At 50.7% G+C, this 15,448-nt stretch overlaps 1 protein-coding gene across 1 annotated transcript in view; it reads right to left on the reverse strand.

Annotated features, from left to right (window-relative positions):
* Nucleotides 1-14,522, reverse strand: part of ANGPTL4 (angiopoietin like 4) — a 28,292-nt gene extending 13,770 nt beyond the window's left edge. The window contains exons 1-3 of the mRNA XM_069649699.1: nucleotides 13,820-14,522; nucleotides 9,819-9,929; nucleotides 8,696-8,795 (exon numbers count right to left, since the gene is read on the reverse strand). Of these exons, the coding sequence (XP_069505800.1) occupies nucleotides 8,696-8,795; nucleotides 9,819-9,929; nucleotides 13,820-14,323 (715 nt within the window). The 5' untranslated portion in view covers nucleotides 14,324-14,522. The remainder of the gene's footprint in view (nucleotides 1-8,695; nucleotides 8,796-9,818; nucleotides 9,930-13,819) is intronic.
* Between the last annotated feature and the right edge of the window lie 926 nt (nucleotides 14,523-15,448).

The raw sequence follows: 15,448 nt of genomic DNA on the forward strand, positions 1-15,448 counted from the left end.
TAGACTGCAGCAGCCTACGACTGTCCAGTAAATCCTGGGCTGGGCCGCATGGTCTCCCTCTGAACCTCGCAGTCCCCAATCGTCCCATGGCGAGCATTGCATCGGCCCGAGCCTCGTAACCTAACATTAGTCTCAGAATCTGCGTTGCGCGGCTCAGAGCCTCAGTCATGCACCCGTCTGAGCCCCATAGTGGCACGCTGGTCCGAGAACATGGGTTGCATTGATCCGAGCAGCCATGCAAGGCTCGACGCTGCATGAATATGCGTGTCACAGTCTTGCATCAGCCTGAGACTCTCACATCAGTCACCCGAGTCTCCAGTAAGTAGGGGAAAGGTTATGTGCTTGTGGGAAGTCTGCGGGAGGGGCGGGGAATTTAGCAAAACACTGAGCTCATAAATCTAGGGAGGATTCGGTCTTTCTAAAAAAAAAATCCCCTTTCACCTACTTTCCAGCTGAACCAATCCTCTCCTGGCTGCAGGAAAACAATGGGCTTTTTATGTGCATTTTTGTTTTTAGCAGTTGTGAACTTTCCCCCAGTTGGCTGCTCCCACGCAGAGGTTGTGCCAATCCCAGGAATTAATTGGAAACATTTGATGCCTTAGGCTTAGCACCTCATGCACTCGCCTCAGTGGTAAGGCAGTGTGGGTTGGGAGGCAACTGCAGTGCTGGTCACTGTGACACGGGTCCTGGGACACACGGTGGCGGTGAACAGTCGGCATAGGCCGCGTTAGGTGGGTATGTGGGGCTCGTGGCCCAGCAATAATGAATGCTACTGGGCTCAAGAAGCCAGGTTTAAACCACAGAAGCCGGCCCATCTCCAGCGAGGAGTCTTTCCTATGCTGGCACTGGGCATGAGGGACCCCATGTGCTAGCACGAGCACAGTAAGTACCCTGCAGCACATGGGGTCACCTGACCAGTGCCTCACCCGGCTGCCCCCTGAGGAGCATGATTGCAGCTCCTCCCATAGCTCGAGATCAGAGGGCGCCTGCCCACCCTCCTCCCAGCCCCCCCCTCCAAATACCTCTTTAACAGGCCTACTTGCATGAATGCCTGGACAGACTGCCACTTTTCATTTAAGGGCGGGGGACATAAAGCGTTAATGTATATTTGGTCAGGTTGGTTTATTATGGAATGTGTACTTTAAAGTAATCTCTAAAAAAGCAGAATATTTTAGCCCTGATAAGCAAATATTTCCACATATCAGTGCCAACTGGAGCAGGTTAGATCTTCTCAAATTCCCAAATACAGATTGGGATCAAATCATTGCTTCACAATGAAACAATTGGGCATTTGTTTAATCCCACTGTTTTGCTTTATAATCCTATATTGGATTTTCCATATAAAGAAATACTTGATTTTTACTAATGTGTTGGTCGGCGGTGGAACTTGGTTACAGCTGCTGATAGTTGAGGAATTTAAATAATTTAAAAATGATATTTTACTCTCTCGTCTGGCTAAAGAGAGGCTATTACTTGTAGTATACGGTTCAATTAACAGCAAACAGACAATGAACGTGTACAAGGAAGAATTAAAGGGGAGTCTTTTTTCAATAATGTTGCAGTCTTTGCTGTGCCTGCACATTATACTGAAGTGCTTTATTGGGAAATTTGGATTGATGAGGCCGAATTAGGGGGTCTACCGGTCCAGGGTCATCTGAGTTCGGTATCTCCCTCTGTTCCCTGGGAGATGTTTAGGGGAGGGAGCTTGCTTACCTCTTGGAAATCCTGACCTTTCTTCACTGGCGGAAGCTGCAAGGCAGACTGTACCTTCAGCCAGGGTCCAAATGATTCCTTCTTACTCCTTTCGAAGTCATAGAATGATCTGCTAAGTGAGGAGCTCATCCCTCTTTTAAAGCCAAATGGGCCTCAGTGATTGGCGCAGGCTAAGCCTACCTTAATGAATCCAATCCCGGGTCCCCAATAACAATCTTCTGTTATGCGTGAGGTCAGGACCAGAGTGCTTTGTAACAGGAAAGGGTAGATCAAAGTCTGGTTAACTGAGCCTCTGTGGCTCTTGATCAAAGTGCAGGTCTCCCTTGATGTTTGTGGTGAGAACAGACTTCTGTCTCCCTCAAATCACATACTTCGTCCCTCTGAAAGGGGTCCACTCTGCAGGGCTTGCCTACAGTAAATAATGGACCCAGACATGCCATTCAATGTCCTTCATACAGAGAGGTGAGAACTAACTTCAAGTTGACACGTTGCTTATCCAAGAGGTGTTAGTCCTGCCATCCTCTTGTTCATTCTGTGATCAAGTCTGAAGCAGGCCTATTACAATTAACTTCTATTAGTATGCACTGCCACCGGCAGTTTAGACAATAGGAAGGCAGATCCATGGAGCCTTTGATATTTTAATTAGGCTGCCCATGGCCACGGGAAGGTGTTGCCTTCCCCCTTCTTCAGATGCTTGGATTTACCTGTGGCTGTCACATTCCATCTGAACATGACAGGGGAGGACGCCACCTGCAGGCAGTGTCCTCCCAGAGTACATGTGAAAATGCATGCAAAGAGCGGGGAAAATGTGTGCGGACTGGCCTCATACATTTTTGGCGCTTGATCTCCCATCATTAGTTTTCATTTCCAAAAAATCAAAAAAGCCCAAGCGAGTGCACACTCCCTGTGTGGATGGTCAAATTACTCACACAGGTAAAACTTGGTCCCTTTCTCTCTGCCACCTCTCTCTCTACCTGTGGCGTTCCCCAGGGCTCCATACTCTCACCCAATTTGGCCCACTCTATTTGGCCCTTTTGGCCCACCTGATTTCTACCTTCTCCTCTAACTTTCAGTATTTTGCGGATGACTCAGCTTTTCTTCAGGCTCCTCTCCTCTCTCATTCATTCCTGTCTATCCACAATTTAGGATCAGTGTGCCTCCAACGATCTCTGCCTTAATGCCAGTAAGACAGAGATCCTTCTCATTGGGACCTCGGCCCTTGCTTTTCCTCGCTCATTCTGGCTGCTTGCCTTGGGCCCTCTTCCTTCGCCTTCCTGCGAGGCAAAAAAACCTTGGTGTCAACTTTGACTCCACTCTCTCGTTTTCTCCTCACCTCTCGACGTCACCAAGAAGTCCCACTACCGCTGCATCTCCTCAAAGGGACCTTTACCTTTCTCACTTTCCCCAGAAGCTCACTGTCTCCAGAACCTAGTTTTCTCTAGGTTGGACTACTGCAACAGCCTCTTTCTCAATATGTGTTCCTCTACTCTCCGCCCTCTGCAACTAATGCAGAACAGGACTGCAAGACTTATCCTGGGCCTCAGGCTCAGGGACCGTATCTCTCCAGTGGCTGCCGTGGTTGCAAGGATCAAGGTCAAGGCCCTTTGCATTGTCCAAAGGGCTTTCTGTAGACGGTGCTTGCACTACATCCAACGGTCTCTTCCAAAATACCTTCCTTCTCGAGCCCTTTGCTCAGCTACCTCCAACTCTCTAAGGGTTAGACGCTTCTCCGGGCAGAGAGTGTGGGGTAGATCTCTCTCCTCTGTAGGTGCACCCCTATGGAATGGCCTCCCTGACCCTGTCAAACTTGAGCCAGACCACCTGAAGACCCGGATGCAGCTCAAAACGTTCCTCTTCTTCTCTGCATTCTCTCTCTCCCATCCCAGCTGACCTACCTGGCCTACCTGCCTTCTTTACCGACGGGTTGCTAGATTATCCTCAGAGTCTCACTGGGTACCAGGCTCTTTCTTGATCAGTCACCCTTGCACTGCCTCCGGGCCTACCAAGCACTTAGGGACTGTAACTGTAACCCTAGAGTCCCTTGCTCTCCCTGCACTACCCAGAGGCGTGCTGACCTGGCTGCACTTACTCAGAGCATTGCTGCCCTGTCTACCCCTTCCCTCTCCCTCCTAGCACTCCCTCCTTCCCTTTCACCTTGCACTTCTCGTTCCCGCACTTGCACAATCTGAATGACACAAGGCCTAGTAAGATTGTTTGTCTTGTCCTCCCTCCGTCTTCCCTCCCTTGTCTTGTCGCACCTAGAAATACTTGTGTACAGGCGCGTTATACATGATTTACCATATCATGTAGACTATATGGGAAAGACCTAGTGCAGACAATTACAATTGTGTGCTGTCCTGCTTTGAATTCTGTGAGGGGCAGGTATTTGACAAGATTTCTGAATGATGAAGTTAGGGGGGACTGTGATTGGTTTAATGGTTGATGGAACGGCGTGACATTTTGATGATTCTCGCCCTAGTTAGCTCGCTCAGTTGGGTGAGATCACATTTATGCAACTGTACAGCTACATTTTATGCAGTGAGAAAGATGTATAGAGTATGGTTTTTAGTTTGCTTTATTATTGCAAATGAGATTAATAATGGAGTGCTTATATTTGTGATTGTTTTGTTTTAATTTTATATGTGGAAATAATTTTTCTATAAAATGTGCTAAGGTTTTTCTAAACTAATGACACAATACAAAGTAAAAAATTGAAGTGCTTTAAAAACAATGCTTATAAAAACAGCATTTCTTTATATTGCAATGATTTTGTCATGTTGGAACAGGGTTTCAGTGCAGGGTTTGCTGCATGCTGGAGGATTCCAGTGCTTCGCCCCGGGCAATACGTGCCATGATAAGAAGAAAGCAGGTGGGTGAGGGCGAGAGGAAAGTGTTCTATTTAAGCAACAATGCTGTGACACGAAGACCATACTGGGTGGCTAACACACCCAACCACGGCCCCAAAAAGGGGGTATATGGCTAATAATAGCTGCCTGGAGCAAACACCCTGGGGGTGCTAAGGGTAAGGGAACTATGGAAAAACACGTGTGTTGGCAAACGAGAGACACATAGATTCCATTTATAGGAGTAGAAAATTCATGTACGCCAATCACCCTTGTCATTTCGGCGAATAAAGGGCTAAAATTCAGCAGGCAGCCCATTAACCTTGCTTGGTTAAAGGGCATCCACTGCGTGTTAGCTCTTTACTCGGGAACAAAAGGAGAGGCTGTTCAACCCAGCCATTTTCCTGTTTAGGAATAAAGAAAGATCAAGCAGCGGTCAGCCCATTGCATTCAAGGAAGGAGCGAACCCCGCAGGCATTTCTTAAACAATGGCTCCTTGAATGCAAGGGCTCCGGGGATCTTGTTGAGGGGCATGGCCTAAGCACTAGTACTTAGGCCATGCCCCCTAACGAAAGCCCCCTCAATTTACCACCCCACTTAAAGCACAATGCTGCCTCTCTAGGACTGGGTCCTGCAGAACTGCTTCTGGGTCAGGCAGCGGCAGGGAGTGTCTAGCTGTAAGTACGTACTGTGGTCAGGGGGGCTTCTGGTGCAGAGGAGCCAGTACCCCACTCTCCCTTAAGTGTGAAAGCTACAGAACTGTACCCATACTTGGGTGAAAAGAAAGGCATTGTGAGCCTAGTGACTTATGGGTGCTAAGGCTCGTGCCAGTGAATGGAATACTTGATTTACAAAAAGGGGAACCCTACTTCCACTGGTGGCTGGGGTTAAACGCTAACATGCACACATATTAGTTCCACTGTTGGACCTTAGTCATAGTAACTGTTTTTACGAATTGATATTCATGGGTACGGGTATCCCTGCCAGATATCCCTATACATACTCCAGGTGTGGTGATCTGAAGAACTAATACTGTGAAGAAATAAGTTGATTCAAGGAGGTGAAAGAAAGACTATTTTGGTCAAAAAAGGGAAAAGGACCAAGCAAAAGGGTTATGTGAATTTTACAACACATGACAAGAAAAATGTAGATCGACAAGAAGTAATGTGTATATATACAGAATGTGGGTTGCATTAAAGGGGATTTTACAGCACATGGCTGCGAGTAAAATCATAATATTACATGAAAACCCGTAGAATATCCACAAAATATAATGCACAAAAACAGTGAAAGCAAGTACTTTCCGTGAATTTTAAACAAATATGTAGGTGAACAGCTTAATCTGTGAATCTCCCAATTTCGAGATTACTGTATTTAAAAGTTGTTCGCTTAGATGAGGGTCTGTTTAAGGTGAAGACATCAGTTTCATCGACTCCATTTTCATAGGTTTGGGTCTGAACTACTACCACTGACCCTCACCCAACCTCACTTGCCCCTGCTCCCACAACATACCCCGACCACCTGCCCCGCGCCTCCACCGTCAGGCCACTGCTTGACACACCAGTGAAACGTCGGTGGGAGGCATTGAACTGCGCCCCTTAGTTCCAGAGCACCCTACCTGCACAGATGCCATGCTGGGGTGGGTGGGACCAGGCGGCCAGGTCTCTATAGTGCGGGAGGGGAGACTGCTCGCGCACAGGCGGTGGAGATAAATAAAGAAACACCTGTTGCTGAACAAGACAGCAGCGCCAAAGTTCGTGCTTTCCACAATGGGGCCTTAGACGGATTTGCCGGGAAGTTTCCTTGAAATGATTCCAGTAAGAACACATTTAAGGCCGCGGTCGGCTGGATTAGAGTGAGTAAGGACTCACCCTTCCCCTAGTTGGCAGACAGCCAGGCTGTACAGTGCACGGGCAGACATGGGCCTCGCCGATGAAGTGATTAACCCCCTCCGTGGAGCGGAAGCTCCTCCACTCCTTCAACTCTCACCCACTTGGCTCTTGGCCCAATGGCCAGACGCACATAAAGAGGCTATTCTATCGTTGGCAGGGTGCCACGGTACTGTTCATTGGCATGACGCACAACTGCATATACATTTCTAGGAGGAACTGTCCTTACACAAGACTGGACGTTTAGTTATTGTGTACTGCTATTTCCTCTCTTTTCAATTAATCTCAAAGATGATTTCAGAGCTGACCCGGCTGCCTGGAATAAAACGGCCACTTCTATTGAAGGAAGATGCACGCACATAGTTAGGACTGATTCAAAGTGGCTTTGCACTTCTGGAAAGTGACCTGCAACAGTTCAAAGTCACTTTGCACCGTGCAAAATAAAAATGCCACGAATCGGCCCTAAATCGGTACAGCCACAGTAGGAGTGAGCAGGCAGAGGAAGCCAGAGGGCACGAGCAGACAATGCACAGGGACAGGTCACAGCAGAGAGTTGCTTTGGAAACAGAGGGACAGGGCGCTCAGAAGACAGGGGAGTCGGGAGGGTGGGATGTGGTGTGGGACCCGCCCCAGTGTGTTGCCCTTTTAACATCGGACATGACTCAAGCTAACAGAGGAATGACTGAGTCCGTGTCTCATTTCCTGTAGGCTGCAGGCCTACCAGTGGAGGCACAGGCCTGCATGCCCTGATGCTGTGGGACCCTCGTGCCAGTACGGTGGCCGAGATGGTCCTGGGCATGGCTGGCTGTGCCCCCAAAACCCCTCCGGTGCTGGAGTCCTATAGCACCATGGGGCCTGCCTGATGCCCAGGGCAGGCCCCAAACCCCACAGGCACTGGGCCTGTCGTGTGCTGACGTGTATAAAGCTGCGATTCTTTCCCACACACGTACATGGCATGGCGTTAAGAACATGTGAATAGCCATGAAATAGCAGAGTTTCTTTTTCTGTGCAACACACTAGCAGGACTCAGATATAAATTACACTTTAAAAGGGGAGTTGTATTTCTGCTGACTTTCATTGCATAGCAATAAGGGAGTTGGTAGATACCTGGGGGCTGTGTGTGAGCTTTCAGTCAAAAATGTGCAATCGGAAATCCAAACACATAAACATGTACATATTTGAAAAGGCTTTTATTTTCACCTGGCCCCATAGTTCAGTGCCGGTTTTCTCCTTCAAGCTGCATAGTGTCAAAAATAAATAGTGCGCGTGTTGGGGGCCGGTAGGGGCAGATCCATGCAATCGCTGCGGGTCGGTGGGTGTCAGGAAAGGGGCCTGTGAATCCCAACACAGTACTTGACAATAGCTCAGCCTGGTGGTGTTACCTTACAGGGTGGGCACCCTTGACCCAGTGTTTCTGCATACATATACGCCAATATCATTTCCCTGCAGCCATCTCCCACTTGGGGGTAGGGTGAGGTCACATACACATGTTCTAAATAAGTCTGGATTATTGAGAAGGAGCCGCTTCTGACACAGCCAGCATTATCTCACGAAAAACACTCCTGCGATATGTAGCAGGCAAAACTGGTGAACACTATGGGAGAAACGGCTAGCGCCGGAAAGTGTTCCAGGAAGGCTTTTAGGCGTTCTACTCATATAATAATTATTTGTTATAACAGAATTCATTCAGAAAGGTGCTAACAGGCTTACAGTAAGTAACTCAGAGTTCCATTAGGAAAGAAGTAGCCAATCCAGCTCACTGTTCTCTGCCCTGGAATAGACGAGTTAGTATTAACTCGCCCCCCCCTCTCCCCTGGCAGACTGGCCCCGTCAGCAGCCTCACCTCACATGTGTGACTAGGCAGCCTTCTTTGGGTCCATTAATGTCCCGTTAGGCAAAGGCCGCGCAAACCCAAAGCAAGGCTAAAGAACCAAACTAGAAGAACAATTAAAATAAAAGGCCTCTGCTTGCTGGACATGTACGCGAGATGTCGCTCTGTGCAGATGCCATTGCACGGGGAGCTTTCTGGACAGGACATTATTGCCAGCTGTTTCACGGGCTACATGTTGCTGCTATGTTATCTTACAGCTTATTGTCCATATTCAGGGTGGGTTTGTGCTCAATGACCATGCCAAGGGTGCGTGATGGAAAGACCCCCTCCTCCCCCCCATGATCCAGTACCCTGCATACATGCATTGTATGTCACATTTCATGGTGCACAGTACAGAGCCGTCTCCACGCTGCACTTACTTCTTTCTGCCTGGGCACTGCTGGCATTCTGCCCCCCAGAGGTGTCTCTCTCCGTCTGGACGGGCCTCCACTTTGGACTCTGGGTCTTGTTGTCCTGAATCTAGAAAGTACACTCTATGTTAACAAGCGCCAAGATGAGTTGGTAATACTAGCATATTATAAGCTTGTTGATAAATGCCTAGCCATTCTGTGGGGGGCTTGATACTACGGGCATAATTCACAGCGGCGTTTTATAATGGCAAAGCCCCATTACAGAACGCTGTCTGAATACGGGCCTACATCTTTAGGGACCACCGAAGTCTGTTTTCCAGAACATATGCTACATACACGGGACCCGATTCATGGAATATTTGCCCTGCTGAAAAGTGACTTTGCACTTCCGACACAACCCCCGATTCATGGAACTGTGCAAAGTGTATTTTTGCAGTGCAAATTCCGGGAAAACTCGTTGCATAGTCATTTTTGCAGTACAAAATGACTTTGCCCGGACCTTGCACAGCAAAATACACTTTGCACAGGTCCATGAAGCAGGGTTTGTGTCGGCAGTGCAAAGTCACTTTTCAGCAGGGCAAATATTACATGAATGGGGCCCACAGTGGCAGCTTTACTCCATTCCCACATGGTTACATGATCTGCATGTGCAAGAGAATCACAGTGTCAAACTCCCTGGACACAGCACTGGCCCCGCAGCACGCTGGCATCCCAGCCATCTTTACACATAGGGTATGCTCATCTGCGCTCGCGGCATGGCTCAGGATGTGTTCCGGGCAGCTCTGGGCAGCGACACAACCCAAGTTGCACTGGACATTAACCTGGGCTGGAGGCTGGGCTTGGAGCAGGGCCAATCATTTTCATCAGGGAGTTAACATGGACATTTTCCTGGGCTTTATATAGAGAGACATTGCTTGAGCTCATAGCCATCCTGGTATTTAGAGAGAGAGCCGGGCCCCACCCTGGACATGCTCATGGGCTTCTGGCTGGCCTAGGAGCTGAGCCTGTGCTCTGGGCAGAGAGACAGTGGAGGTGGCTTCAGGACTGGACCTAGGATCCAGACAGGGGGCCGTGTGGAGCTGTGGCCTGGGCCCGGAGCCGGGCGTGTGCGCAGTCACCCTCAGGCCCTCACCTTCCTCTGCAGGCTCTTAATCTGCAGGTTCTGCTTGTCCAGCTTGTACTGCTGCAGTTTCAGCTTCTCCAGAAGCTCGTCGATGCGCTGGTTCTGTGCATCCATTAGTGCCTGGAAGGAAGAATATAAACAGGATTATTGCTTATTTCTGATCTGTAGGAGGGAGAATGCTCTGGGGCTGGGAGCTCAGGCTCTACTTTGGGCTTATTCGCCCACTCTGATGAAGGCATTTCGGGGCCCAACAGCTTAGCTTTTGGCCATTTTCACCATGGTAATGCACATTTGCATCTAACAGAGAATGGAGATCCAGGAGGCCTAAATGGTCAATTTTGCAACAAAGTTTGAAATCATCAACACAGCAAGTGTGGTGCCGCGTGGCCTCGTTTATTGTAGTGTTGCATAACTTCAAACCTGTTTCAGGCCGGCAATGTCAACATGGAACAGGAGGAAATAAAATAAACACCACGATACAAATATGTCACAGGAGAGCATGCACTATAAACAAACATATTGCAGAGTCTGCAATAGCAACTCAGTAGTTAAGTTGGATGTTACAAAGGAAGAACACTGTTTGGGTGGCTTATAACTTTGGCACTGTTACACTAATGTGCACGAAATTTGCAACAAAATAATATAGACCCAGCTCTTAATTTCTCTGTAAAACTTTATAAAAAAAAACACATGTCCCGAAACACACGCCTTCTCATTCATTCTCCACAACAGAAACCTGCGATCAGGCACTGCACCCCTCCCAGTGATGATCTCCTTCAAATCAACCTTCTCCAGCCAGGCCCCCACTATCTGGAATCAATGCCACTTAACATCTGAAGCATTGTACTTCGCAAGGCTCTCAAGGCATGGCTATTCCCCCTGGCTCGCCGACAACCCCTGTCCTCTCGAGCTAACCAATGACTCTAGGCAGGCCAGGGCAGCAAAGCACTTCCATGTATTCACAGCATGGAGGTAAGAAAAAATGAATAATTTCCAGCAGAAGAAAGGAGAACGTCCGTGCCACAGCTACGAAACCAAGAAACCGGCAGGAATCACACTCCATGCTTATGGAGGAGAGCCTAAGGCAAAGCCACTCACCCGCACACATCTGCAAGCATGCTCCATTCCCAATGACATACCTCGGCCATTAGAATGCAGCTATCCCCACGACAGAGATTCTGTCTAGCTGCACACACAATGAACCTTTTACCCTCGCTTTTTCTCTGGTCAACCTCAATGCACCCACACATTCTAAACTCCTCTGACGAATTTCCTATACCGGAAATTCAGGGACCATACCAATGGCGAAAGGCGCTATACAGAGGACAGATGATGATGGACAGGCACGTTTTTGGTCACTGCTAGAGCCCAACCCGCTAGATGAATTTGCATTCCAGCTTTGTAAGGACTTTGCAATATGGCTTCACTTGTGATTCTTTTGTCATTTGACGGAAATCCATCCAGTGGTTTCTGCCCAACTTAACAGCGTTTAGAAGAAAGGCAGGCTAGGTTGTCTCAGTCCAAATTCCAACCTTCAACTTTCAGGTTCCAGAATCTATGCAGCAGGTGCATCAACCCTCAATGGGACACGGTAACAGAGCAACAGGCTTTTTTTCCGGATAGGTGAGGCCATTGAAAGGTGCACGGTATGGGGAAGTGTAGGGACTCCCTGGCTCGGGTGCGTTCCTTCCGGGTGCAATAACGTGGAATACTGGATATGGGCAATAATACAGTGGGAGATATAGGCCAGTAGCCTCGAAAAGCCAGGTGGGCTGAGGCAGAGTCAGTCAAATGAAAGATGTGGCGGGAATTGGGCTTCGCTAGATGTGTCTACCCTTGGTCCCGGCATGTCAGACAACCTGGATGTATGCCCCCACCACAATGGGCTTCAAATCCTCCCATGCCCTCGAAATCAGACCCACCGCCCCCCAGTCCTCTCTCAAAGCTGAGCACCGCCCACCGTAAACACCACACACCCCACCGTAAGGGATTCGCCCTCTCCTCAGCGAGCACCAGCACACCCGGGTTCCCCTGTCGGATTCATTCGCCCTCTTCTGGGGGGTCCCACACCCCCAGGTTCTCCACTAGCAAGTCTACAGTCCGATAACACTGCCTGCTTTGTTAGCCAGGGAAACGCCGTCCCTGCGAGGGTCCTATATCATTCTGGTGTCCGGATAAAGCGCATTCTTCAGATTCACCCCGACTCCTGTCTCCCAAATGCTAAATCGCACCCCTTGCCGATATACCCCGCTCCGCGGCGCCCTCCTAACGCATGGTTAGGCGGGGCGGCTTGCCCCCTTCCTCTTGCAGCCGGCGAGCACGTCCTGCATGCCAGAGGCGTCCGCCCCGCGCCAGGCTGCGGCAGGCTGCAGGCAAGCCAGCTCCCGCCCAATGCACTGTACTTACAGTGAGGGCAGCCACGGGGCGTTTGCTGTCAGCAGCAGCTCACACTGGGGGAACCGCGCGGAGGCATATTACACGGACCTCTCAGCAGTCCACAACAGAACACTCACCCAAGCACATACAACATGTATGGTATTCCATGCGACCCCAGAAGCCGTCTGGTCTGGGGATACTGCCCGCCCCCCCTGAGCCTCAGCAGCCCGATGTGTGATACGCCATGCACCACTCCAGCTAACAGTGTGTAACCAACCCCCTGTGCGATACTCTGTGGAGAACCAGCGGGTCAAAGGGGGATACTGCCTGCAGCGCCCACTGTCTGTACGATACGTCATGCACCAAAGCAGCTCAAGGAGGGCGCTCCCGTGTCCCACGCGTGTCTAGCGGGAGGTAAGGGGTTGAGAAGTGGGAGTTAATGGGTTGAGGAGTTGGGGGTCTGTATTGCAAGGCTCTGGAGCCAGGAACAATGCATAGCGTTAAAGCGACCCTTTTCACACAAGTGTCATTGGCAGGTTCCAAATTGGTATGAGCCGGCCAGTGGATTCGGTTGTGTACTGGAGTTGTCGGGGAGTCGTCCGCAGCCAGACAGGAAAGGAACATGCAGACATGGGCATACATCAGGTCAAAGCGGCACCACGACAAAAGAGGGTGCAACCTGGACACGCGTGACCCCACTCGAATGGGCACGTGTGCTCGGAAGCAGAGGGCGCCTGGGCGCTGTGCTGCGCAGGCAATGCAGTGCACGAGCGGCGGGCCGTCATTTGGCTGCAGTCGTCCTTCACACACAATAGCCGCTAACTGCTGTCCATTGCGCCCGGTGCTGACTGCGAGACGCTCGCGTGGTGCCCGGCGGGTACTGGCGACGCCACTTCAGGTTTTGCGCCCTCGCCACTGCGCATGCGCCGCACGGTTCCTTCTACAGCCCTGCTCAGCTGTTGTAGATCACAGCCTGCCTGTACGATCGCCTATACATGTCCTGAACACGAGATCCCATCACAGTGTTTAAGTGCTTTTACCAGTGCAGGCCTGTATGCATTGGACTGCAATATATATGCACGCCGCCCCCTATAACTCACAGTTGGTGCATAGTGCTTTTAAATGCACGCCATCATATAGCAAGTACATACTCTAATATCATTATTAAATACATCGTGCACCATAGGTCACGCCGCTACAGTCATCTTCTAACTGGGGGCTGTCCCCTCCCTGGGTGTCACAAAAGATGTGGGGGCGGGGGGATTGCAGACTCTTTGGGCTCCTAGTGGAACCAACTTGGTGGGGGGCCAGAAACAATATTTTTACTCAAGTGGGAGAAGGGGCGGGGGTGGGTGGGGCTCGGTATGAACACGTTTGAATACCACTGCTCTACTTGAACACACGCCATACATGGCACACATGTTAGATTCACACCTCTACAGCATTGTTCTCCTATAGGTCACCAGGCATCACCGACTCGTATACATTCTAAACGCCTACCTGTGGCTGTACCAGAGTGTGCCACAATGTAACTCCTATAGGTCACACTGCGGGTACCTGTCCTGCTCCTTAGCCTCACCGACTTCGCACACACGTACAACAGTGCTGTGCCGGCTGGTGCCCGGTGGCCTTACCTGCACGGCCCCCAGGGCCCCGGCTCCCTCGCTACCGGCGGCGCCCGGCCGCTCCAGGTGCTGAAGGCGCTCCTCAATGCTCTCCACCCGGCCGTCCATGCTGGCCGCCCCGCGGCTCAGCGCGTGCAGAGCGCCCTCCTGGCTGCGGGAGGCGTTCGCGAGCTGCCTCTGGCGGCCCTCGAGCTCTTGCACGCGCCTCCTCAGCGCCTCGGCTTCGCCGTCCACCTTCCGCGCGCTCCGGCCGAGCTCGGCCAGGCTGAGGTTGTGCGCGCCCATGCGGCCGCTCATCTCGCGCAGCTGGACCTTGGTGCGGTCCACGTGCTCCTTGAGGCCGTGGCCCAGCTGCAGCAGCCCGTGCGCGATCACGTTCACCTCGTCCCACGAGGCCAGCTGCACTTTGCGGTCCTTGGCCTGGGCGCTCTTCCGCTCCGACACGAAGCCGCGAGCTCCTCCGGCCAGCAGGGCGGCGCAAAGCGCCAGGAGGGCTGTGGGTGAGCACAGCATGGCGAGAATGCGGTAGCGTCGGGCTGGTCTGGTAGCGGATACCTCAGCACGCGCAGACTGTCAGCGAAGAGGCTGTGCACAAGTGGGGTTCTGCAACCCTGCTCCAACTTCAGAGACTGCTCTGAGCGACGCTCTGCACTCTCTGGAAGAGACTCTGCTGCTCCAAAATTAGCGAAATAGTAATGAAAAGGCTTTCTGTGCAGCCTTCGGGCAGCCGCAGACTTTTATACAACAGGACTTGCACAAAGCCGCCCTTAGAGGGCAGGGCCAGGGCAAGGGGAGGGAGCTGGGGGGAGGGGCCGCACCGACAGCCTTGCCCAGGCTCGGGTTTCCCCTTTTGTCACAGGAACACATCTTCTTGTGTCGAGCAAATTATCTTTCTGGGGCTTCCTCTACCAATCAATGGTATTTCTGCTTCAGGCAGTAGAGAATGAGCTTGCCATTCCGCGAGCAGACCTTAGGAGGACAGGGGGGTCGCAAGCGCGGTCCGGTTGGGGATCAGAGGCACATACACTCAGAGTCCCGCCCATACCCCGATTTCTCCACTTACTTTTTGTTTCTCTCTTCGCCCTGTTTCAGTGCCGAACATTTGTGATTATAATTGTAACTGCTGCACCCATGTGCATGCATTAGGTAATGGCCGACCCCTTACCCGGAATGATTAGGCTCACACAAATCTTTGTCAAGTGTTGGCAATAAAAGGTAGTAGGATTTTATTGTACAGCTTTGATAATGGAGATAACAATAATCACATATCATAATAGTATCATACTTTTGTGCACCAGATCCTGAGGTTACCCCCTCTGGCCCGTGCCGCCTTCTCATGTCCCACGACTTGTTGTGGGCACCATACAGTGCCTTGTACCTCTTTTCCTTTGTTCTTCTCCCTTATTTTGTAGGGTGGGAGGGTTTTTGTGGTAAAGAAGCAAAGGTTGGAAGACACTGAGTACACAGTGAACCTCCTGTTTGATTGTGTCCCCTTTCAGGCCCACAAACAGATTTTTTTCTCAGAGCATGCTGCTCTTATTTATAATAGCCAGGGGATCTCTGGGTCTTTGATGAGTATTGTAGTGGGGGCTGTGGGCCGACTCTCTGGCCCTCTGGGTGGGGCAGGTCTTTAAACCT

This window comes from Ambystoma mexicanum, chromosome 1p (genome assembly GCF_040938575.1).
Source record: "Ambystoma mexicanum isolate Mex_15411 chromosome 1p, UKY_AmexF1_1, whole genome shotgun sequence".
NCBI classification, from domain to species: domain Eukaryota; kingdom Metazoa; phylum Chordata; class Amphibia; order Caudata; family Ambystomatidae; genus Ambystoma; species Ambystoma mexicanum.